The 26,607-nt window shown below is 44.6% G+C and overlaps 1 protein-coding gene across 1 annotated transcript; it reads right to left on the reverse strand.

The window, feature by feature from the left end:
• Window positions 1–719: 719 nt before the first annotated feature.
• Window positions 720–24,403, reverse strand: ACP6 (acid phosphatase 6, lysophosphatidic). The gene is made up of 10 exons (XM_050750626.1): window positions 23,706–24,403; window positions 13,432–13,560; window positions 13,181–13,311; window positions 12,744–12,823; window positions 8,930–9,017; window positions 7,961–8,093; window positions 6,194–6,294; window positions 3,549–3,644; window positions 1,600–1,765; window positions 720–920 (listed from the first exon to the last, which is right to left on the reverse strand). The coding sequence occupies exons 1-10, from the start codon at window positions 23,922–23,924 to the stop codon at window positions 777–779; spliced, it is 1,287 nt and encodes a 428-aa protein (XP_050606583.1). The 5' UTR covers window positions 23,925–24,403; the 3' UTR covers window positions 720–776.
• Window positions 24,404–26,607: the final 2,204 nt, after the last annotated feature.

Consider the following 26,607-nt stretch of genomic DNA (forward strand, 5'->3'; position numbering starts at 1 on the left):
CCGGTCCTACCATTGCAGAGCCCTGGGGCCCGCATTTGTTTCTGGAACTAAAACCACCAGGGGCCCAGTGTCCTTCCTGCTTCCTCCTGCTGGGCCTCCACATCCGGGTTCCATCTTACCACCCAGCAATGTTCCTTGACCTTGAAGCCTATCCTTTACCTACATGCAACGTGCTTTCCTCCTTGCTTTCCTGGTTAACTCCTACCCACCTTTCTCTACTCAGATCAGGCCAGGACTATCTCAGAAGCCTTCTTTGACTGTTCCCCACATCCCCTGCCATGTGAGCAGGAAGTTTCTTCTCTATGCCCAAATAGCCCCTCGAATATCTATTACAGCATAAAACATACTGCACTGTATCACTGATCTCCTCAGCTGCCTGTCCCACTGGACTGCAACAACTTAAGGGCAGAATGTTTTCACCTTTATAATGATCACTACTTAGTAGGTAGCTCAATACATGTGAAATTAATATAGGAGAAAAGAACTAAAACCAACACAATTCTATAGGGTCATGATGTCCCCAGCCCATGTCACACACAGATGCTTCTAACCTCAGAAACCAACTCACAAAATAGAGAAATATCCTTTTGGTCTCAATATTATACCCCTTTTCCTTTCAGGAAGAAACCTTAATATACCCACAGAAAGGAAATATCCTTACCTTATATTAAAGTACCTTACCCCTTGCTCTCTCCTCTTCCCAAACACACAAAGCAGGAGGCATTGTATAAAGGCACTTTATTTTAAAATCAACACATCCTGCTTGTATAAATCAGTTACTCTCCATTTCCAACTTCCATCACCTGAGTTTGAGAGCAGAGTGTGTGGTATTCTCCTGGGCTTAAGGTATAAACTGACATGGCGTTCAAGAACACGTCCAGTGGGCAGAGCCCATCGGGGCAACCTCTCGGCACTTGCTCCTGCGGAAGAGACATAACTCAGCGGGTCCACCAAGGAGCCTGTCCTTCTGCTATTTCCAGCTGAGCCCAGAGATCTGAGAGGCACTGACCCACGTGGTATATGTGTGCATACATATTACAGACAGGAAGGCACCACTACCCGGTCAGCTTCCAGAATAAAAGTACTATGCTCTGCTTGTAAAAGCACTCAAAAAGTGTTGAATTGACTGGGAAGAAACAGTCAAGTTACATCCCTGAGCTGGGAGAACCAACAGGCTCATCCCTGGGGCTGCTCCAGCCTCTGCCCTGGACCCCAGCCCTGATGAAGCAGCCAACACCATGGGTGCTAACAGCAGCACACATCACCTCCCAAAGATACCATCAACAATCTGCAAAACAGGCCTCACGGCCAGGAGGCTACATCCTGACAGGGACACTCAGGAGAAGAGGAGGGGGACCCTCTTCCTAGAAGGAGTCTGTAACAGAACTGGGATAAGGCCCAAGCCCCATCCTGCCACCATCTGTCAAGTTCTGCCTGACCCGTGGGCATAGCCAGGAGTTGCCCTATAGGATTTAGAGAGCTGACTGTGCCGAGGGAGACTCCACTGGGCCTGAGGAGGGGGACTCGGTGCTAACTCAGGTGGGTGGGTTTTGTGGGAGGGCGCCTCACCACCACCCAACCCCACCTCAGGGGTATTACCTTCCCATGGTAATAGAGCTGCACAAACCACTCCTTAGATTCCAGGTGCTGGTAGAGTTCCATGGTCAGGTCAACAGCAAACGGTGGCCATTTGTGGTCAAAAATCCCCAGGGTCATTAAGAGTGGTATGAAGGTCACATCATGGGCCGCATAGAGATACAGCTTTCTGCAAGAGGAAACCGCTCTCCACAATTCTCTACCTCCGGACTCTGAAGGTCAGGATGTGGCCTGCCTCCTTTAAGTAAGACACACTTGCCTGAGAAACCAGGTGACATCTAGAAATCAGCTGAGCCTGGTATAAAATAAAACTCCTTTGCAATCGATCATGGGAAGAACCCTTGTTCCCACTCCCTGTGTCTTCCTGAGGAGGGTCTTCGCCAGAGAAACTCTCCTGGCCTCCTCCTTGCCACCCACTCACTCCTCCCTGGTGAGTTTCAAAGAAGACACTGAGCATGTCTGGCTTAGGCCCTACCTCTCTTCTCCCTTTGGGTCCTGCCAGCCTACATGAATGCTCTTCCTACTCTCAGTCATGGGATGAGTTTAGTAGGGCAAGGTGTGCTCCTTGTTGGGGAGGCTTAAAGTTTTGGGGTATTAAGTTTATTTCAAAAGAATATTCATAAGCCCATTTGGCCCTCAGCACATTCTCCAAATGGCTTTAATCGGTAATAAGAATGCCATTTTAATCTACATCTGCCTGACACCAGTATCTATCTCTTAGGAAAGACCAAGGATTTTATTTATGAACCCCCATCCTAGAAGACTAGCATTGGATCCTGTGGTATTCTAAAGATCCAAGGCAGAGGGTGGCAAGGTGGCAAAAGCCAGCAAAAATGTACTGTCATTGCAGGTACTGTGAAGGATAGGAAATGGCATTCACAAGATTTGCTATTACAAATCCTGGCCCAAAGTTCCTGTTTCAACTCATTGTCCCCTATTCCTCTTATGCCATCATGAGCTTCTAGCTGTGCATAATACCACAACAGTGCTTCTCCAAAATTCAGGTGAATATCAGTCACCCGGGGATCTTGTTCAATTGCAGATGCTGATTCAGTAGATCAGGCTGGAGCCTGAGAATCTGATGAGTTCTTGGGCAATGGTGAAGCTGTTTGTCTGCAGACCACACTTAGCAAGTGCCTAGGACATATAATATTCCACAGCCGTAGTCCCAACCTCGGATTCAAGGCTACAAAAATGGCAATGGAGGCTCATGAGCCACTTCCAACATTTTTTTTGTTTGTTTTTGAGACAGAGACTCGCTCTGTCACCAGGCTGGAGTGCAGTGGCGTGATCTTGACTCACTGCAACCTCTGCCTCCTGGGTTCAAGCAACTCTCCTGCCTCAGCCTCCCGAGTAGTTGGGACTATAGGTGCATGCTACCACACCCAGATAATTTTTATATTTTTAGTAGAGCTAGGTTTAACCATGTTGGCCAGGATGTTCTCGGTCTCCTGACCTCGTGATCACTCGCCTCGGCCTCCCAAAGTGCTGGGATTACAGGCGTGAGCTACTGCGCCCGGCCACTTCCAACATTTTTAAATGCCTTATGGATATCATACCTTCTTTACACTCAATGAAAGTGGTTCAAACTACACAATCCATTAAGCAATTATCTTTGTTTTGGACTATTATCATATCAAATCAGTGTCACATCATAATTGGCTATTGTTTGACATATCTTCAATTAATAAAAAAAGAAGAGAGAGAGAGAAAGCAACAGGAAATTTGAGGTTCTTTTCACTAAACTAAAATTTTCAAAACATGGTAGGAGGGATGCAGCAGGAAGAAAGGTTAAAAGATTGTGAACCTTTTTGAGACTTGGGGCCTGTTAAACATCTACCTTTGGTCACTGACAGCCTGGTTCTTGCCTCCCTAAGATCTGGGTTCCCTCCCTGCAGCCAGAAGTCCCCACGGCCCTTAGCTGCACAAAGCAGAGTTGCTGTGCCAGGTACCTGATGTTGTTGGGTGCGGTGGCAGAATCCACGGCTCTCAGCAGGTTGCCCTCCAGGATATGGAGGAATGGGCCGACTGCCATCTGAAGACTTTCCCTGTGAAAAGTGAACAACATTTAAGCACCTAGAGGGCACTCAGCATTCAGGGGACACAGACTGATTCTGCCCCCAGGACCTCATGAGTCCAATCAGACAGAGCTGAGAAAAAGGCAAGTCATGCATAAGGGCTAGCAATGGGCCAGAAGGAGAGAAACGGCACTGAGGCTGGTCTTGGGGTCCTCTGTGAATAAAGACTCCCAACAACACAAGCACCAGCACACAGACCTGTTGTGAACACAACTGAGATGGGAGGGGCTGAGGGAGCAGGAGGGTGATAACCTGGATAAGCCGTGACCAACTAGGCCTTGAGGAATCAAAGAACAAAGCTGACAAAGCTGGGAAGGAGAAGGGGTAATAATTTCCAGGAATTCTAGAAGGCCCTTAGAAAAACAATCAGAAGGAACAAGAACATCCTAAATTTTGTTTCCTATGTGCCAGCCTTCCTTCTTTTGGAGTTTAGACTATAAGGTCATTTCTTATTTATGTCTTATTTATTTTACAGAAGAGGTTCAGTGGTTGTGCTCCCAGGCTTGGCTCTGCGGCTTCACCACTTTCATTCTCAGGCCTGTCCCATCACGACCACAGGTGACTACTGCAGCTTAAAGCACATTCACTCACAGTAGTGAACAAAGTCCACTTACTATAGAAGAAAGAAATGTTTCTCATCTACTCATCCTAGCAGCTGATTAGCTTCCATGGAGCCTTCAGGGGCCAGTCTTCTCCTTGTTTTTGTGCTTCTTACTTTTTATCAAAGAGAAAAAAATACCCCTCCTAGAATTCCCAGAACCCAGTTACCGACAAATGAAAACAAGGTTGCCATGACTGGCTTAGACAAATCCTTATTCGTGGTGATTGGGTAAATGACCATCTTTATAAGTCAAGGAATGTTGCGGCAATGGATGAAGAACAGGCAACCAACACTGTATGCAACATATACTTTTCAGAAGAATATATACAGGCAAAGCCAAGTTGTATGACCTTGTGAGGTTGTAACCATTTGTCCTTGAAGAAATGTTAGTTTTATAAAATCAGGGCTAATTGGAATGGAACAGACAAGGTCCTGTTTAAAGTGATTTTTTTTTTTTTTTGAGATGGAGTCTCGCTGTGTCGCCCAGGCTGGAGTGCAGTGGTGCGATCTCGGCTCACTGCAAGCTCCGCCTCCCGGGTTCCCGCCATTCTCCCGCCTCAGCCTCCAAGTAGCTGGGACTACAGGCACCTGCCACCACGCCCGGCTAATTTTTTGTATTTTTAGTAGAGACAGGGTTTCACCATGTTAGCCAGGGTGGTCTTGATCTCCTGACCTCGTGATCCGCCCGCCTCAGCCTCCCAAAGTGCTGGGATTACAGGTGTGAGCCACCGCACCTGGCCTGTTTAAAGTGATTTACACCAGAATAAAGCAAACTACACGATAGGCCAAATCTGACCAGTTTTGGTAAATAAATTTTACTGGCACACAGTTGTGTCTATTTGTTTGCATATTGTCTTTGGTTGCTTCATGTTACAAGAGCAGAGATGAGTAGTTTTAACGGAAATTGCATGATCCTCACAGCTTAAAATATTTACTAAATATGTGTGTGTGTGTGTGTGTGTGTGTTGATAAGGGAGAAGGCAGTAAGTAACAACTTAGGTACGGTGGGGCCCCTGCACAAACAGAAAAGGGAAGCTGGCAAGTCCCAGGGAGTGGCAGCAAGCTGTGTGGCTTGGTAGGAACCTTCTGGACACCCTAGGCTTGCACAAAAGTGGACACACTGACTCTGAGTGGAAGGAATGCAGTCAAGGGCTCTTATCCTTAGGCACTCAACCGTGCAAATTCTTGAACTGTTAGATGCCTTTCCCCCCTACTCATCTTTCCCCGGACTACTTCCTACCTCCCCTCCTCTATCAAGTCACCTATTTTTAGTGCAAGCTGAATGCTCTCAACCAATCAGAAAAAAAAGGTGTCTTCCGAAATTTGGTAAGAGGAAAACTTTCCATTCTGGTAGTCAGGAAACACACCTAGAAACAGAGCCCTAACTGTGAGTCATATAGCGAAAACACAGAATAGGTAGTCAGTGGATCTGGGTCCAAGTTCTGGCTCCATCACTTGCTAGCTGGGCCTAGACCAGGGAGGCAGTATCTCCCAGCCTCAGTTTCTGTATCTATAAAGCCAGGGAGAAAGGTATCTCTCTCACCTCACAGTGAGAATGTGAAAATGATTTGTAAATTGTAACATGATGACTAAAGAGAGAAATGAATATTCTTTCTTCAGCTCCCTGCCACCCAAATCCTTTAAACCTTAAAGCAAAAGGAAAAGGCAAGTGATAAAGTCAGGAGAGTGGTGGCTCCTGGTTCTGCATAACAGGGAACAGAAGCACTAGGTCACCAGTTCCAGCTGCAGAAGTGCAAAGACCTAGGGTCTCCTGGCAGGCGGGCAGAGTGGGGTTCAGCCTCCTTACACACGGAGACATCAGCTGCCAGGCGTGAGTGGGCCTGATGAACTCCTCTTCCCCATACACTTGGATGTCTGACCAAGTGTGACTTCATGCCAGCAGTGAGAGGCCCCTCACCTGTCTTCCTTGGGCAGTATGTACAAGGATGTGTCCACAGCTCTCTCTTCAATCATCCGTGCAAATCTCTTCAGCATGGGGCAGCTTGGGAGGCTGTGTGCCTGAAAGGGCCACATGGAGTTTTAGAAAAAAATGCTTCTCACCTACTGATTCTAGCAACTGATCAGCTCCCATGGAACCTGCAGGAGCCTGTCTTCTCCTGGGAAGAGAAGACGGGCTCAAGAACAGCTATGTCTGTTAACAGCTCAAGAAGATATGTCTATAAAGCTCTTCCAAAGCTATTACTAGCTATCTGAAGGCCAGGGGAAAAAAAAAAAAAAGAAAGGGTTTCTTCCCTTTCTGATGACTCCCCATCTACTCCAAAATGATTAGCATTTTTGTTTTTTGGTTTTTTTTGTTTTGAGACGGAGTCTTGCTCTGTCACCCAGGCTGGAGTGCAGTGGTGCGATCTCGTCTCACTGCAAGCTCCGCCTCCCGGGTTCACGCCATTCTCCTGCCTCAACCTCCCGAGTGGCTGGGACTACAGGTGCCTGCCACCACACCCGGCTAATTTTTTTTGTATTTTTAGTAGAGACGGGGTTTCACCGTGTTAGCCAGGATGGTCTCGATCTCCGACCTCGTGATCCGCCCGCTTTGGCCTCCCAAAGTGCTGGGATTACAGGCGTGAGCCACCGTGCCTGGCCTGTTTTTCTGGGTTTTTTTTGGAGATGAGTCTCACCCTGTCACCCAGGTTGGAATGCAGTGACGCAATCTCGGCTCACTGCAACCCCTGCCTCCTACGTTCAAGTAATTCTTCTGCCTCAGCCTTCTGAGTGGCTGGGACTACAGATGTGCACCACGATGCCTGGCTAAATTTTGTATTTTTAGTAGAGACAGGGTTTCTCCATATTGGCCAGGCTGGTCTCGAGCTCCTGACCTCGTGATCCTCCCACCTTGGCCTCCCAAAGTGCTGGGATTACAGGCATGAGCTACCGTGCCCAGCCTGTATTTTTTAACTTAAAAAAAAAAAAAAAAAAAAAAAAAAGATGAATAAAATCCATAGTAAGGAATTCATAAATTCCTACTTGACCTTCGTTTTCCCAAAATGACTTCTAAAAAATACGCCATACAAATATATGATATGAACTCTTGCCTTCTAACCTTAAACCTGTTTTACACATAACAGCAAGGTGCATTTCTGCCTTCAGGGTACACTGCCATTTTATTTTCACAAGAGAAGGAGGGAGGATCCTATACACCTTTGGATGTCCAACTTCTGAATCTAGAGAAACCTTTCCCATTATCAGTCTTCTTTATATATTTATTACAGAAAAAAAGATCCTATGGCTAAATAAGCTTAAGGAAAACAGACTTAAAGATTAACCAGCTTTCTTTACGAAAGGCATCTCAGATTTTTTTCATGTGTTGATGTACATATAGTACTCTCAAGAAGTGATACAATAAATAGGGATTCCAAAATTTTTAGACCCTACTCATCCCTTCCAACCATTGCCCCCACCTGCCCAAACACACATTTGCATATTGGGTGTTCTGGGGAACATGCCTCAAGAAGCTCTGGTCTAGAGTTCAGTGCCTGTGTTCCTGCCTGGGTAAGGAGTCTTCCTCGATTGCTCCCTATCCCTCAGTCCCCACATCCATTCTATCTGCAGGTCCTATCACAGTTGCCTCCAAACCAGGAGGCCTCCATCCACTTCTCTCCCCCAAGTTTTAACTCAGGAGCCAGCCCACCAAGGCTATTATCCCAGGCTCCCCAACCCCAGGACTCACCTGCTCAGCAGCCACGTTGTCCAGGAGGATGAAGAAGTCCACTGCATCACTACTGTCAATGCCCATCCCTTCCTTCACCTTTTTCAAATCCTCTGAGATTCCTGGCTGTAAAGAGGCAGTCTTCCTCCGGCCTCTGACAAAAAAACAAAGAGTAATGTCTTATACTCTATAGTGATTAACAGTTTACAAAGTGTACTTCACATTTGGGATTATCATTTGGGATACCATTTAATCCCCACAACCCACTGGGGTTAGCTGGTATTATCCCAATTTTATAGATGCATAAACTAAGGCTCTATAAGGTCAAATGACTTGTAAACATAAGTTAGCAAGTACCAGGGTTAGGATAACAGGATGAATTTTCCAAATCTCACTCTAGCATTTGCATTATATAAAAAATGATGGAAGCATGGCCCACGTGTGTCTGAAAACAGCATTCTCTTTTGTTTATGGAATGCCATATAATCTTAGTGCAGCCTAGATATACCTGATAACTGAAAAGTGTCATCAGCCCAAACCAATCTATCCTACATAGAAACATATTGGTAAGAGAAGAAAAGTCTGTGTCTTCTTGGGCTTGTACACCTGGATTTGCAGGTTAAAGACAGTCTCAATCATCTTTTATTTAACCTGTTGGTTTCCTCATCTGCCCCACCTGAGAGCCCTGGGTCATCAGGAGGATAATACTTTGTAAATGGCAAAAGCCCACTCGTGGCTGTATGTATCATCTTGCTAGCCCAACGTGCAGCTCTTCTCAGAATTCCTGACCTTTACCATGGGTCTGTCACTGTGAATAAGACTTCTTCACTTCCTAGACAGCTGATGTCACATTTAAGTGTAATTTAAACCTTCCCATCCATTATTCGCCAGTAGGGTAAGCCTGGGCAGGCCCTCAGTACAGACAGTTCTGCCAGCAAAGGTGGTAAAAGGCTGTCCCCCACTGGTGAGCAAGAAACCAGGAGCAGTTACCTGGTTCTCTGCCTCAGGCTCCAGCAGCTTTGGTAGTTGGGATATAAGACTTCTGAATCTGCTTCATCAGTGTGGATGATGATGGGTCCTGGAAGAAAAGTAGGAAGCACAGGCAGGCAGAGGCTTCAGCTTGTTCTTCCCAGCATCTCCACCCCCTTCTCTTTGTCTACAGAGATGGAGCAGAGATCTGCTCTGAGAGGCAGATCATCAAGGTTACTCCTTAAGGACAGAGAATGCCCTCCACATGCCCTGGCCCTGCTGAAGGGGGCTCTCCTATAATCTGAGCAATGGAAAAAGTAAGTCACAGCAGCCTTGTTCTGTCTAGCACAAGCCCTCCTATTGGGCCACAAATAGACTAGAGCAGGTAATAGACCTGAATCAGACTGGCAACTCCCTGACCCCTTCCAAAAAATCCCTGCTGTAAAGCACTACCAGCATCTGGGCATTCTAATAAAGAATAGCGTTATCAGAACTAAGTTACTATCTTGCTTCCCGAAGCCTGATCCTATAGGCCACTATAGTGACTTATCACATAACAAACTGAGAAAAGTGAACGCAAGGCCACAGATCCTCTCAGAGACCCCATAGCCTTGCCCAAAATAAAAAGCCAGGCTTTTAGATGAATGGCTGGTCTAACCAAAGATCTAACCAAAGAAACTACAATGTTTCTTATGTCTCTCATGGCAGCTCACTGCTGTTCAGAGCTCCTCAGTACCGTTGTCCCCTCCTGTCAATGCCCAAAGAAGGTGTTCTAACACCTTCCCAGGCTTTGCTCTGTGCCGGAGATGGCAAGTGCCATCTCTGTGTGGTAGGTTCTTTTTCCACACCACTCAAGCCTGATGGCAAAAGAAGTAGCTCCCCAGCAGCAATTTGGGATTCACTGAGGTCAGTCTGCAGAGTGATCAGCTGAATCAAAGTCCCAAAGGGGTATTTATTCCCAACTTATTGATAGTCAGAACCAAGGGCTTTAAAAGTAGCCTATAACTTCACTAGAATATCAGAATCCACACACACATCATTGGTGTGAACAGAAGAAGAAATCACATGGAAAGTCATGAGTTTAGTCTTCAGTCCACAACTAACCAGCAGAGTCGCCTTGGGAAGTCACTACCGTTCTCTGGGGTTCATCTGTACATCGAAGGGGTGGGACTATATCAGCCACAGAACCTCCACCAACCTCCAACTATTATGTAAAGCATAATAATAAAAGAAGAGGTGCTGATGGCTGCAAGGTGGAGATCCAAAGCATAGTCCACTTGCATGTCCCATCCCCTCCTTTTCTGTACTTTCTGAGACCCCTCTGAAGAATCCTGGGGTTCTGCAAGATGTGTTGTGAAAAGGACAAACCAAATGATCTGATGCCGCCTCCAGATATACATGTCCTCAAAGAAACAGTTGAGCATAAAACGAAAAAGTAGGATTCTGAACCAAGACTGCCAGAGTTTGAATCCTAATTCCACCATTTACCAGTTTTGTGTCCCTGGGCAAGTCACTGAGCCTCTCTGTGTCTTGGTTCTCTTATCTGTAAAAGGGGATAATGACACCTACCTCATAGGGTTATTACAAGAATTAAACAAGTTAATATATGCAAAGTTCTTAGAACAAAGTTTGTTGCATACAATTGGTCCTCCACATCCTTGGGTTCCACATCCATGGATTCAATCAACCATGGATTAACAATATTTAAGAAAAAAAGAACAATACAAACTAACATAATAAAAATAACAAATTAGAAAACAGTACAGGATAATACATCGCATTTGTGTTGTATTGGGTATTAAAAGTAATCTAGAGATGATATGAAGTACATGGGAGGATGGGCATAGGTTACGTGCAAAGCTATGCCATTTTATAAAAGGGACTTGAGCATCTGTAAATTTTGGTATCTGCCAGGGGAGAGGGTTGTCCTGGAACCAATCCCTTTTGGATACTGTGGAATGACTGTACTAGGTCCTTTATGTGTTAGAATAACTATGACTTAAACTTCTATAACACTAATAAAATTATAAACCTCTAATAGTTCCATCTGGGGTCTGATAATGCTGTCTGGATTTTGGACCCACAGTTTATGATAAATAAGGCACACTTGAGTAGACAAATGTACACTGAGCAAATGATTGGCCAAGTGGGCAGACCAACAATCTCCAGCTTTCCCCACAGCCTGATTCTCTGTAGCTTACATGTAACCTCTGGGATTTTTCTAGGATTTTACTCCTAAAGCAATATCCCAAAGTTGCAGCATTTCCACCAACAGTGCCACCTTCTGGGATTCTTTTTTTTTTTCTGAGATGGAGTCTTGCTCTGTCACCCAGGCTGGAGTGTAGTGGTGTGGTCTTGGCTCACTGCAACCTCCACCTCCCAAGTTCAAGCAATTCTCCTGCCTCAGCCTCCTGAATAGCTGGGATTACAGGCGCCCACCACCATGCCTGGCTAATTTTTTTATTTTTAGTAGAGATGGGTGTTTCACCATCTTGGCCAGGCTGGTCTTGAACTCCTGACTTTATGATCTACCCGCCTTAGCCTCCCAAAGTGCTGGGATTACAAGCGTGAGCCACCACACCTGGCCTCTTCTGGGATTCTTTATTCAAGTCCCTTCATATAGGAAAGGCATGGAAGTAGCTAGGAAAGAAGTCAAACTGGAGTCCCAACACCTGTGGGTCCAGCGCAGGGAGCTGCTACCCAGACACCTGCACCTGAGGCTAGTGATTTCCTTCCGTGCTGGAAACCTGGGACATTCCCAGTCTGGGACTTGCCTAAAGAAAATGTTGCCACCAAGAAACATCTTTCCTTCTCAGTACCACTTCTGATGTTTCTAAGAAGATCTTTACCTTTTAGAAGCTAAGCAATTGAGAGCTTTCAGAAGATCAGGCGCTGTGGGTCATTCCTAAACTCAAGGCCTCCCAAGAAGTAAGGGGCAGCCCAAACTGCTTTATGGCTTTATGTTACCTAGACACGTACTGTTTGTGTGCAGCAGCCAACTACAGCCAGAACTAGCAGCAGTATCCAACCCAGTTGGGGGTAAGACCAGACTCCTCTTTCCTGAAGGTTCTATTATTTTACATATTTCTTAAAAAGTGTGATGGAAATTTTGTTTCTATTTGAGATACTGCCAAAAAGCTAAACAAAGTAACAAGAACCTTTGCTTTGTGGCACCTGTTTAGTGAGGTCATGATAATCTGAAACTCAGACCAGTGATTAAATGTAAATTTGAGTCAATTACAAATGACAAAATGAAGCTTCATGTGATGGCCAAAGGCTCTCAACACATGGGATCCACGAGGGAAAATAATTAACTCAGTCCTTGGGGATGACAAGGTTAGGAACCACTGACTACAACCATTCAGGGGCTGAATATATCAAAACCCAAACTTGATGGACTTTCTCAACTAGGAAAGGCTAGACAGAACACTGTTCACGCTATGGATTATTACCAAGATTAGGGCAGTAGCAGCAGTGTTGGGGCCCAGTGTCCTTCCTTTCCAGCAATGTCTCACCTAAACAAAAAGTCCTCTCGAGTGTTTACAAAACATGGTTAAGACTGCCTTGTGCAGCTGGTGTAGAAGCTTGAGGGGAGAAGCCAGGAGCCAGAGGCAGATCAGAGCAGCTGCTACACTGCTGCTACTGTGGAGGTCAGGCTGGCAGGGGCACCATAAGGCCAGACAGGGAAGGACCCACCGGACTAGGTACACACTGGAAGTCACACATGCAGGAGAAAACAAATCAAGGGAACAGGCACCAAGAAAGAGACAGGGGCTTTGGAAGCGAGAAGCAAGAACCCCAGGGACAGGGACTGACTGGGATCCCAAATACGAACCTTCTTTCTGACACTGGAAAAGCCCAGCCAGCAAACAACGGGTGGACTCCAGATTCCGAAAAATGTTAGTGGAACGAATACTGAAAAAAATGAGAAGACAGTGACAGTCATAAAAGGAATATTTAATTATATACACTCTTATTTTATTCCACAGAGGCTCCAGGGGTCTTTCAAGAGTACATAAGGAGAGCTATGGAACTAGGAAGAAAGCTTTACTTCTCTGTGGGATGTCTGCCCTCAAGAGACTCGAAGTCCAATGAATGTGACCTCCAGGAACCACCTGTTCACCAGATCCTGTGACATAAGGGTATGCAGCATGACAAATTGTCCCCCAAACTACCTTGGGTGAGAGTGGGAACCATCTTTGGGAGTCAGGACAGGTATCCTCATGCTCAAGACCTTAAATTAAGTGCAACATCCCTTTTCAAGTGACTCACAAGACCTCCTGTGGGTTGAAGGTTGGTGAAAGAAAGGGAATGTCTTCCACATAGTTCTTCCTCAGTCTCTCTCCCAAGGCAAACATCTGCTGCATGCCCACCTTGGTCAGCTGCCCAGCAAACATGCCCCCCTAAAGTAGGGAAGAAAGAGAAAGAAGAATGAAAACACCTGACAGCCTGCTGAACTCAGCCCAGAGAAAACCACCCAACCTTTGCAGTGGGGCTCCCCCGAGCAAGGAAGCATTGCTCACCTTCAGGGTGGTCTCACGGTATTGAGAGTCATAAGGAGAATATGGTTTCGGACCACCAGTTAGACTGGTGACTGTGTAATCAAACTGAGTTTGGGGTGGGACCTCTGATAGCTGCGGGTTCCACTCTACCTGTTAGTATCACACAAACAAAACAAAACAAAACAAAAACAAAAAAAATTGTTTAAAAATGGTTCTTGAAATGTACTGCATTAACATCTCAAAGTACTCAGAACACATGGCTGGAATCACTGACACTAGGCCTGCACCTTCCCATGGGATGGAAGGAAAGAAATGTTAGCTGAAATTAAGGGAAGAAAAGACGGTGATTTATTATTCCAGGTGTCCTTAGCCTAAGTCCTGTTATTGCTACACTAGTACTGACTGCTAAGGGGCTGCTCTGGCACTTAGCCCACACTGAAGTAAAGGGGAGAAGTGACCAGAATGCCTGGCATGCGGATACATAGTGAATGAATGAAGAGATGGATGAAAGAAATATGATATCAGTGACCATATGTGTGTAAGAATTTATAAGGAATTAATCTGGAGGTTTCTATGCCCTATCCCAGCTTAAGGATTCTACTTAATGTCCCTTGTAACTACTACATTTTTCTCCTCCTTTCATGCAATTCGTGAAACAAGCAGCTGCCACCTAGGAAGATGTTGCTTTTTCACGATCTTCTGTTATTCCTTGCAATCTGGCTCCTGCCCCAACTGTGCTGTAATGATTTCAAAACATCACTAGTGGCCACAGGTCTCATAGCTCCAACTGTCCATAAAACTCTGACACTCATTGAGTCAGATGTGATGACTTCAATTTTAAAAACAAGTCTAATCCCATAGACCAATTCCCCTTCCCAATCTACTATGTCCCTCTCAATGTTACCACAGTTCTCCTAGGCCCCAAACCTCATACTTTTGGCTCCCTGTGGATCCACCATCCCCACACCAAGCCCTGTTGATCACTACCTAGAAGAAAAGTCCTCCCCAATGGTCCTTCCATTATCTTATTGTACAATGTAAACCTTATTACTACAGGCAAAAGCCTATGACAAACTCCTCCCTTTTACCTGCACAATCCATCCATCCATAGCCAACTAATTAATCTTTTTGGAAAAAATATTTTTTATTGCATATAAATATTTTATATTTTAATTGACAAATAATTGTATATTGTATATATTTATGGAGTATAATGTGATGTTTTGATATACATTTACGTTTGATATATTAACTAATGTAAACAAAATTCATCAGCTCACATGCTTTCATTTTTACGTGGTGAAAATATATAAAGTCAACCTTTTAGTAACATAGGCATACATAATTTTATTGCTCCTTACAGATACTGCATTTTTCACAAATTGAAGGTTTGGAGTAACTCTGCATTGAGCAAGTCTATCAGTGCCATTTTTCCAACAGCACGTGCTCATTCATGTCTCTGTGTAAAATTTGGTAATTCTCATAATATTTCAAACTTTTTCATTATTATTAAATCTGTCAAGGTGATCTATGATTTGTGATTTGTTTTTTGTTTTGAAATGGGATCTGGCCATCTTGCCCAGGCTGATCCTAAACTCCGTGATCTTTGATGCTACTATTTTAACTATTTGGGAGTGCCATAAACTGCACCCATGTAAGATGGCAAACTTAATCAATAAATGTTGTGTGTTTTCTGAGTGCTCTGCTGACTGGCTTTTCCTCCATCTCTCTCCCTCTCCTCGAGCCTCCTTATTTTCTGAGACACAACAATATTACAATTAGTCCAGTTAATAACCCTACAATGGCCTCTAAGTGTTCAAGTGAAAGGAAAAGTTGCAAGTTTCTCACTTTAAATCAAAAGCTAGAAATGATTAAGCTTAGTGAGGAAGGCATGTAGAAAGCTAAGATAAGCCAAAGCCTATGCCTCTTGCACCAAACAACCAAGTTACGAATGCAAAGGAAAAGTTCTTGGAGGAAATTAAAAGTACTACTCTGGTGAACACACAAACAATAAGAAAGTGAAACAACCTTATTGATAACATGGAGATATTCAATGCAGAAGAAACAGCCTATATAGGAAGAAGATCCCAGCTAGGACTTTCACAGCTAAAGAGAAAAAGTCAATGCCTGGCTTCAAAGCTTCAAAGGACAGGCTGACTCTCATTAGAGATTAATGCAGCTGGTTTCTTGAAGTTGAAGCCAAGGCTCATTTACTACTCTGCAAATCCTACAGCCCTTAAGAATTATGCTAAATGTATTCTGACTGTGCTGTATAAATGGAACAACAAAGCCTGTATGGCAGCACATCTGTTTACAGCATGGTTTACTTAATATTTTAAGCCCACTGTTGAGACCTACTGCTCAAAAGAAAAAATGGATTCCTTTCCAAATATTACTGCTCATTGACAATGCACCTAGTCACCCAAAGGCTCTAATGCAGATGTACAAAATTAATGTTGTTTTTGTGTCTGCTAACACAACGTCTTTTCTGTAGCCCATGGCCCAAGGAGTAATTTTGACTTTCAAGTCTTTATTATTTAAGAAATACATTTTGTAAGGCTGTTGTTGCCCTAGATAGTGATTCCTCTGATGAATCTGGGCAAAGTAAATTGAAAACCTTATGGAAAGAATTCACCATTCTAGATGCCATTAAGAACATTTATGAGGAGGAGGTCAGAATAGCAACATTAAGAGAAGTTTGGAAGATTTGATTCCAACCCTCATGGATGACTTTGAAGATTCAAGGCTTCCGTGGAAGAAGTAACTGCAGATGTGATGGAAATAGCAAGAGAACTAGAATTAGATGTGGAACCTTAAGTTTTGACTGAATTGCTACAATCTCATGATAAAACTTGAATGCATGAGAAGTTACTTCAAAGAAGTGGTTCCTGGAGAGGGAATCTAGTCCTGGTGAAGATGGTGTGAACACTGTTGAAATTACAACAATGGATTTATTACAGAAACTTAATCGACAAAGCAGTGGCAGAGTTTGGGAAGATTGACTCCAATTTCAAAATATGTTCTACTGTGGGTAAAATGCTATTAAACTGTGTCACAAGCTATAGAGAAATCTTTCATGAAAGGAAGAGTCTATCAATGTGGCAAACTTCACTGTTGCCTTATTTTTAAAAATTGCCACAGCTACCCCAACCTTTAGCAACTACTACCCTGATCAGTCAGCAGCCATCAACTCAAGGCAAGACCTTCCATTGGCAAAAAGATCATGACTCACTGAAGGCTCAGGTGATCACTAGCACTTTTTAACAATAAAGCATTTTTTAATTAAGGTATGTACATTTTTAGACATGCTATTGCATAACAGGATACAGAACAGTGTAAACATAACTTTTATATGCACTGGGAAACAAAAAAAAATTGTGGGACTCACTTTATTGCGATATTTGCTTTATTATGGTGGTCTAGACCTGAATCTGCAATATATTCACGATATGCTTGTATGTGTAGAATCTAAAACAGTCAAACTCACAGAATTAGAGAGCAGAATGGTGGTTATCAGAGGCTGGGGGGGCATGCAGTGAATGGGGAAAGGAGAGATTTTTATCAATGGGTATAAAATTTCAGTTAGACAGGAATAAGCTTTAGTGATCGATTGTACAGGATGGTGACTACAATAAATAATAATGCATTGTATATTTCAAAATCACCTAATTAATCTTGCTAAGCCACTTTCATCATATCAGTAGCTTTTTCCTAATGTCTCAGAGGTAAACATCTGTCCTTCAAGGACTTCTACATCATGGCTGGGTGCAGTGGCTCATACCTGTAATCCTAGCACTTTGGGAGGCTGAGGTGGGAGGATCACTTGAGACCAGGAGTTCAAGATCAGCCTAGGCAACATAGCAAGACCTCATCTCTTAAAAAAATAAATTTAAAAAAAGGACTCTACCCCTTTGCCCAGCCCCTGTACTCAGCTTCACTGCTTCCCTCCTCCCCTCCAACCCAAAAGTTGCCCACTGCTTCTGCAAAGATGCCTTCCAGCTTGCTTCTCTTGCTTGGAGGGACTCCTGTTCCTATCTGTCCATCACCTTGTTTTCAATGTTCAAGGATAGCTCAACTCTTACTTCCCCATCACTGACTACTCCAGCTTTCAATGGTTATCTTCTAAATATGAATTCCTATAACATTTATAATAAAAAAAATTTAACTCAATTTCCTACTACTTTGTTTAGTTTTAAAACTAACATTTAGAAACCTACTATGTCACATATCATCATATTTATCTTCATTCCTCCCAGAACTATCCCAGGATAATGGCACTGGGAGCCTCAGATTCTCTTTGCATAGAGGGAGCCCTCCATTCTTCCCAAAGGCACATGTCAGTCCCACTGGCACCTGGTCTCCAACACCTGAACCTCCTTCTGACACATCAGAGGACCAGATGTTCATAGAGAGGCCTTCCTCCTCCTTTCACAGTTAATCACTGCTCCCTCTTTCTGACACTCTAAGCCCTCTGGATAAAAAACCCTTCAAGGGTTCATGGCTCATGTGGCCCCACCTCCTCTCTAGCAGCCCCCTTACCAATTCTTCCTTATTCTACACACCTACTCTCTAGCCACGCAACTTTGTTTCCTTTCTCATATTTCATGGCCTTTCAGTATCATGTTTCTTATGCCTGGAATTTTCTTTCCTCATTCATCTAGAAAGACTTTTGTTCACTCCATAAGACTCAACTTAAATGTTCCCAGAAACCTTGGTCATGGCCTTATGCTTTCACAGTTGCTTCAGCGGCTCTCTTTAGTAGCCTTTACCAAAGTGTATTAAACGAGCTCCTTTATTGGTCTGTCCTGTTCAGTAGACTTGGCTTCCTGAGAACAGAGACTGGGTCATCTACTGACCTCTGTTTCCCAGCAAAGGGCCTCACACACAGTAGGTACAATTAATAGCTCTAACAATTTGCCAGCTCTTGTAGAAGATACCCATCTTGAGAAAACTTGACCCTGCCTTTCCTGGGTTTTCAAGTTAGTAAAGAAAAAAGGCCAGCTGTGAACGTAAATGGCAGCAATGCCATAATAGAAGCTGACATGTGCTGCAAGAAACCATATGAAGGCATAGCAGTTCAAAAGCAAGACAGACCTTCTCTTCTGGCTGGGGATTCAGGAGAAGTTTCATTCAGGGAATAGCATTTTAAATGAATAGTATTTAGACAAGCAAATATCTGTACTTAAAAAGGGTGGCATTCAGAATTCCAAAAATAACTAGAAAGCTTGAGCAAAGCAGAGATGGTGAAGAATGTGTATGGCAAAGAAGTGGTTTGGTTTGCCTCAACCAGGGAATGGTTTTCCAATTTTTAAATCAGAAAACACCGAGTAAAGTTAAACTTAGATTTGTACACATAAGGCAAAAACTGGAATTTCTCTAGTTGAAGTAGGAGTAGGATCCTACAGCCCCAGCTGCTCAACATCACCTTAGCCCAGGGGCTCCACAGAATAAATCTGAAACCTGGCAGCATATATCACAATTGGAATGGGAAGACTAGATGCAGAAAAGCCTATTTTGAGATGTTAGCAATAGCCCACGTGAGAGCCTAAAGCCTCATCTAAGCCAGTAGGAATAGAAGAGATAGATGTAAGACATGTGAGTTAGACTTGGCAAGTGAGTAAATGAAAGCTTTATTTGGGGGCTGTGTTGGTAGGTAAACACAGAGGAACAACAACAAAAAAAATGACTACTTTGATTTTTGAGCCTAGTAATGGAGGTATTCCTTGACTAAAACTAAGACTGAGACAGAAAAACAGGTGGAAAGCTGATTTCAGTTTTGGACATTTGAAGACACCTCCTTTGTGTTCCCAGTGCTCCTAACATATTCCCTTAATTGTTGTCTGTTGTCTCTCTCCTTTATCACATTGAAAACTCCTTTAAAGGCAAGACTGAATTATCCATTCATGTAGTTCCAGTGTCCACCACAGGGTGTGACACAAAGCTCCACAGGGCCATTCAGCCTCACTAAGAAATCTCCTGTTAGCCACATTCACCAAGAGAGGACCCTTGGTGTCCCCTAGGAGACTGGAGTCCAGGTCATGTAAAGTCTAGAGTACAAGTTTTCAGATTTTCAAGAATGGATGATACATCAGTTTCATATAATAGTGTCCACTCCACATACACACTCTCATTCTCATTCCTGCTCTTAAGTTTCCCAGTTAGTGGCAAAGACTAACTTGATAACTTTACTTATTTTATGTATACCCAACTTCAAGGGGTAATAAAGTAGATAGAGCAAAAATTAAAATAGAGTAAGACAACCAATCCCAAGTAGGCAAGAAAGACAAAAGCAAACAAATGTAGGGACAAAGAAATGGATGCAGTAACATGGTTACTAAAATATGTACAACAAGAAGATCTGTTTACTTACTATAGGTGGGCAACAGACTTGGCACCCAGCTTCTGGACTTTTACATAAAGAAAGAAACTTGATCAGCTAGACTAAAGAAAAAGGCAAACCAACTGTGCAGGAGAAGCACACCATTTCTAATGCTAACAGACAAATTCTTCCCAAGGGTCCTCATAAAGAGGATAGAGTAATATAATGAACATCTTTTCAGCAGTCACAGCAATGAGTTCTGTGGGACTGTTTCTCCTAGTTCTCTCAACACAGAATGATAGCCTCTTACCAAAGTACATTTCAGGGAAGGCAATTCTGTACTGGGATTGATATACTACATTCCAGATAAAAGAAGAAATCTACATAAAAGTAAAGAAAAACCTTCCAGGTGTAGATTTTAAAATAAAGCAATCATATTAAACCTTGTCTGTACACTGGTATTACCAGGACATTTTTTAAAAGTTACTGATGCCTGAGTCCCATCCTGGGATAATCACATTTGGATTATCCTCCCAAAAAGGGAGGCCTCCACTTTTTTAATGCTCTTCAGTCCAGATAATTCTCAAGCTTCACCAGAGAGTCTTTTACATTATCTGGATACCCTGGACCAATTAAATTAGAATTCTTCAGAAGGAGACCCTGGCATGTGTATTTTTTAAAGCTTCCCAGTTGACTTCAATGTTCCACCACGGTTAAGAACTATCGATCCCGAAGAATGGGTGGACTGACTAGCACATCCCTCATGTAATGCTTCTTGAATACCACTTCTTTTAGCTGAGCTTTGGAAAGGTACTAAGCAACAAAAGATACTGACATGCTTCCCAGCTCATCTATATTGTCAAATAAATAAGGACCCAAATGTCTTAATCAACAGTGAAGCTGGGGTAGGTTAGACTTTATTTTATAAAAACTGAGGAACCTCCCTGGGTGGAGGCCATCTTGACACCCAGGGGAGTTGAGGGAAGCCTGGAAGCAGTGCCAAATCTTTTCTTTTGATAGTGCATTTGGATCTACTCTAATGATTAGGAAAAAAAAAAAAAAAAAAAAAAAGGCCAATCAAGTTCTATATTTTTATGTCCAAAGCACAATCTTTTAGCAAAACAGGTTAAACCAACAGCCATTCAAGCCATAAGAAAACAATAAAACATCTAGTTTTTTGTTTTTAAGATGGAGTCTTGCTCTACCACCCAGGCTAGAGTGCAGTGGCATGATCTTGGCTCACTGCAACCTCTGCCTCCTGGGTTCAAGCAATTCTCCTGCCTCAGCCTCCTGAGTAGCTGGGATTACAGGTGCCCGCCACCACACCAGGCTAATTTTTGTATTTTTAGTAGAGAGGAGGTTTCGCCATCTTGGCCAGGCTGATCTTGAACTCCTGACCTTGTGATCCACCTGCCTCAGCCTCCCAAAGTGCTGGGATTACAGGCGTTAGCCACCGCACCCAGCCAAAACATCTAGTGGTTTTTTGTTTTGTTTTGTTTTGTTTTTTGCAGACAGAGTCTTCCTCTGTTGCCCAGGCTGGAGTGCAGTGGCGCGATCATGACTCACTGCAAGCTCTGCCTCCCGGGTTCACACTATTCTCCTGCCTCAGCCTCTCGAGTAGCTGGGACTGCACCCAAAGTGCTGGGATTACAGGCCTGGGCTACCACACCCAGCCAAAACATCTAATTTTAAATCATGCTTCTTTCTGAGAATTTGTGAGATGACTGAATGAAGTGACTTGTCACATACATTAATCTATAAACCAGTCAGAAATCAGGAAACATGTACTAAAGACAAAAAAGTTTTGCCAGGCAGTCCCTTCTGACTATAATTAATAGCAGAACCAAGAAGATTAAAAAATCCCAATAATGGCTGGGTGCTGGCTCACACCTGTAATTGTAGCACTTTGGGAGGCTTGAAGCAGGCGTATCATGAGATCAAGATATAAAGACCATCCTGGCCAACATGGTGAAATCTCATCTCTACTAAGAATACAAAAATTAGCCAGGTGTGGTGGCGCGTGCCTGTAGTCCCAGCTACTCCGGAGGCTGAGGCAAGAGAATTGCTTGAACCCAGGAGGCGGAGATTACAGTGAGCCGAGATCGCACCACTGCACTCCAGCCTTGCAACAGAGTAAGATTCTGTCTCAGAAAAAAATAAAATAAAATAAAAAATTCCAATAACAATCTCTATCAAATTGGATCTTGAAATGAACACCTGACAGAGACTATCCAGAAACAAGTTTTAAGAGGTTAATATTTGCTCATAGCCTAAACTGAGAGTTGGTTCACCCCTTATTTTTATGCACATGACTTTATACTAGATAACCAAAGGTGTTGAAAGCATCTGCCTAAAGTCTGGAGAATATGAGCAGAGAGGAGAGGTAATATGCCTTCTCTAATTGCAAAGTCAGGCCATGGATTCAGATGCTATTTTGTGGCTACACAGATTGAAGATGAATGAAGCTGGTATCCTAAGCTACAATGGACCCTTCAACCATAAAGGCAGAAGATACCCATCACACACCCACTCTCCCTCAGGGATAAAGCCCTAAAAGAATCTAAATCTTTTCCTAGGGCCTTCAGGGTGTATATATATGGTACATACTAGGTCTAGGCCTGCACATTCAAAGTTTTATTCTCTGTTACCACTGATAACTTTTTGTCTTCTAGGTAAATATAATATATATTCCTACATATGATTCCCCAGTCCTTCTGTACCAAGAATAGAGAAGAACTGGGGGAAGGGCAGCATCAGAGATGGGCTGTATACAAAATCTTAAGGAAAATTTAGTGATCTAATATAGAAAGGCAAAGTAAGAGACTGAAAAAAAAATCAAAGAATCAAAATGAAAGAAGCAATCCCAGTACCAGAGAGCAAGTGATACAGCCAGAGTAAGGCTAACCAGATATCTGGTAATGAATTAAGTGCCTTCTAAATGTATTTATTTATGTGGAAAATGCTTTAGAAGTTTAATTTCATGTGCGGCCAATTTTGAAAAATGGGTTTCCAGTTGTACAATGTAAAGACACAATCCTGAAGGTTTCTAGAAAGCAGCTATGATTATGAAGAGTATACCTAACATCAATTTTGGACAATCTGTTGGACCTCCTCCAACACCAACCTGGAAGACCAACGATACATCACTCCACATGTGTAATACCTGGGTGTTTGGGGATTTCAGGTTGCCTATTCCTCTTCACTAGGCCTTTCTGCTGTGAAAAGTCACATCCAGGAAAGATAATAATTTTTTAAAAACTATTCGTGCTTTAGTTATAATTATCCTGACAAAACCAGGCAGATTTTTAAGACATAACAGCCACAGACTAGCCCATTTTTAATTTTTTCCGACCTCAAATCCCTTCCACTATAGGTTTAGTAACCTTAAACAGAAAAAGAGAACCCTAGAATACAACACTTGTTACAAAAAAAAAAAAAAAAAAAAAAAAACTTCAGATCTCAAATGGCCTCCAGCAAACCCTGAGAAAAAACTGTTATAAAGTTCGTTTCCAAAGGCAACGACCTTATCCACTGTGATCTCAGTTAAGAGTGGTTCTGTCACTAAAGTCCCTTCAGCTGACAAACCACTTTCAAAATTGTCACACAGAAGTGCACTGCACCCTTGTACTCATGTTCACCCAGACACTTAATAGAAATGCTGACCTGGGGCACTACTCCACACTTGCTGAATCAGAATCTGCAACGTAGCAGGATCCCCAGGCGACTCCCATGCGTCTTAAGAAGCGCTTACTGCGCCATCAGGGCAAAATGGGAAGTTCCGGGGCTGTCCTACCCCCAGCAGGTCCTTTGCTCAAGAGCCTGGGGAGGAACTGGCTACTGCTGTTTTCCCCTCTTCTGGACCCAACCCGAGCCCCGCTCCGCGTGAGTAAAGCTCTGAAGATGTGTGTTCCGGCGAGACGCCTGGCCTGGCACACGGTCCTCGCCCCACCAGCCCCGGCCCGGGCCGACCTCTCACCTGCTCCTCCAGCGGGAGCGGCTTGAGAGGACTCCGCGCCCCGTGTCGAAACACGACCTGCACCATTTTCAACTTCAGCAGGCTGCGGTCGACTGGACGCTGGTCATCGGCCCCCTGCAGCTCGGCCAGGGCCACCCGCCGCTGGTGCAGACAGTACGCCAGCGAGGTCAGGACGCCCACCGGGGTCCACAAGCGCATGCTGAAGACACCAGTGATCATGGTGGTAGGCCCTCGCTGCCCTCCGGGTTGAGGCTGCAGGAGGCAAACACAATCCCTCTGCGGGCGCCGGGGCTCAGCGGGCGCCCCCAAGTCCGCGGGAACCTACGGGTGCGTACATCCAGCCCCTCAACAAGCAGGGACCGCTGTGCCTCCCGGCCTTGAGGGAGACCCCGAGTGGGAACGTGGGGAGAGAACAGGAGGTGGCGGCAGCGAAGAGTCCTTGGGACTTTTAACCCGGGTCGGGGTTGGTCGCTCCTGCTGCACACCGGGCCGGGGGAGTTCGGATCCTTATCTTTTGCCCTATGGGGAAACTTAAACTTGTATTTCAAGTTTGGCCTCCAGCACTCTTGAAGGAACAGGAACCGGCTCTGAGTTCCCTGGCGGCAGCGGCTCCACTAACAAGGACGACTCGATTCCACTTTTCTATAAGCAGGCTCCTACCCACCTCACCTACCCAGGGACCCGTCCCAAGTGGACCCGCGCACAGGAGCACGGGAAAACGAGTCCTGCAGTGACGCCTCGCCTGGAGACTCGGAGTTGTGGGAACTACAGTTCCCACAAGGCTGCGCGTACTGCGGCTCCCAAGAAGTGGCTGGTACCAGCCCCGCTCTGCAGCGGTTCTCGCCCCTCTGGCCCAGCCGGCCCTTTTCCAGGCATGGGTGGCCCACTGACGTTCCTGGTCCGGCCGTGGAATGGAAGTGAATCTGTCGGGCCATGGAATTTGCCAGGCAGGAAGAGCGCGAGCACAGGAGTAGAATTGGGTGGTGGAGGGGAGTAGTTTGAGTCTAGTTTTGAATGCAGAAGACTTCCTTCCGGTCCTGGAAGCCTGGTTGCTGAAGCGAGGAGCTGAGACACCTGCTGAGTGATTACCATTTGCGAAATACAGCACTAGGTGCTTTATATTTAGTCATTTACTACTCCCTTCTCTCTTTTTAAAAAATTCTCGGCCGGGCGCGGTGGCTCAAGCCTGTAATCCCAGCACTTTGGGAGGCCGAGACGGGCGGATCACGAGGTCAAGGGGATCAAGTCCATCCTGGCTAACAACGGTGAAACCCCGTCTCTACTAAAAAAAATACAAAAATCTAGCCGGGCGAGGTGGCGGGCGCCTGTAGTCCCAGCTACTCGGGACGCTGAGGCAGGACAATGGCGTAAACCCGGGAGGCGGAGCTTGCAGTGAGCTGAGATCCGGCCACTGCACTCCAGCCTGGGCGACAGAGCCAGACTCCGTCTCAAAAAAAAAAAATTCTCAGGCTTAAGTCATTGTGATCATGTAGAACTTTAAGCTCACTGATGTGTTTACTTCCATCCAGAATATTTCTTGTGGAAAAAGCCATGCCTTGCCTGTGGGTGTCCCAGTGATTAAGTTGGCACGGTGGCTCACGCCTGTAATCCCAGCACTTTGGGAGGCCGAGGCAGGCGGATCACGAGGTCAGGAGGTCAAGACCATCCTGACTAACACGGTGAAACCCAGTCTCTACCAAAAATACAAAAAACAAACAAACAAAAAACCCAAAAAACAAACAAACAAAAACCCACAAAAAACTAGCCGGGCGTGGTAGCGGGGGCCTGTACTCCCAGCTACTTGGGAGGCTGAGGCAGGAGAATGGCGTGAACCCGGGAGGCGGAGCTTGAGTGAGCTGAGATCAAGCCACTGAACTCCAGCCTGGGCGACAGAGGGAGACTCCATCTCAAAAGAAAGAAAAAGAAAAAAAAAAGAGCCTAAGAACACAGGACAATGCCAGGCTTACCACCTGCTAGTCTGGTTTCTGTTCATATACAGGTATCCCAAGCCTGTGTTCCCGGATCTTTGCAACAGGACACAATCTGGGATCCATTATGTGTCTATCTGAAGGTGAAGGCCAAATTGAGAGGAGACACATTTGTGAGGAGAGTTGGTGTATGCCATCTATTTCTTTAATCATTCTAAATCCTATCTTTGGATCAAACTGGGCCAGTTGTAAAGACAACATACTTACAGAGCATGGCTCCTGGCCTGAGAGCAAATTCTGTTCACCAGGCTGGAAGGTTCTGAGTGCTCCCTGATTCAGGAAGGGTCATTTTGGAACACTACACATTGTCACAGTTTTCTCTCCAGCCAAGCCAACGGACTCACTTTTCAGAGTCTTATTGTGTGTGCTGATGTGATTCAAAATTGCATACTGTTTGCTATGGACTCAGTTGTGTCCCCCCGCCAAATTCGTACCCACTAAGTGACTGTATTTGGACAGAGGTGATTTTGTCAGAGGCCTCTGAACCATAGTGACTCCATCTTGAATCGGGGCTGGGTAAAATGAGGCTGAGACCTACTGGGCTGCATTCCCAGGAGGTTAGGCATTCTCAGTCACAGGATGAGATGGGAGGTCAGCAGGACTGGTATCACGAGAAACCGGTCAAAAAGACCCTCCTGATAAAACAGGATGTGGTAAAGAAGCTGGCCAACACCCACCAAATGCAAAATGTTGATGGAAGTGACCTCTGGTCAAACTCACTGCTCATTATACATTAATTATAATGCATTAGCATGCTAAAAGACTCCCATCAGCACCATGACAATTTACGAATGCTGTGGCCAGCAGTTACCCTATATGGTCTAAAGTGGGGAGAACCCTCAGTTCCAGGAAATCCCACTCCTTTCCCAGAAAATTCATGAATGATCCACCCCTTGTTTGGCATATAATTAAGA

Source organism: Macaca thibetana, chromosome 1 (assembly GCF_024542745.1).
Source record: "Macaca thibetana thibetana isolate TM-01 chromosome 1, ASM2454274v1, whole genome shotgun sequence".
NCBI classification, from domain to species: Eukaryota; Metazoa; Chordata; class Mammalia; order Primates; family Cercopithecidae; genus Macaca; species Macaca thibetana.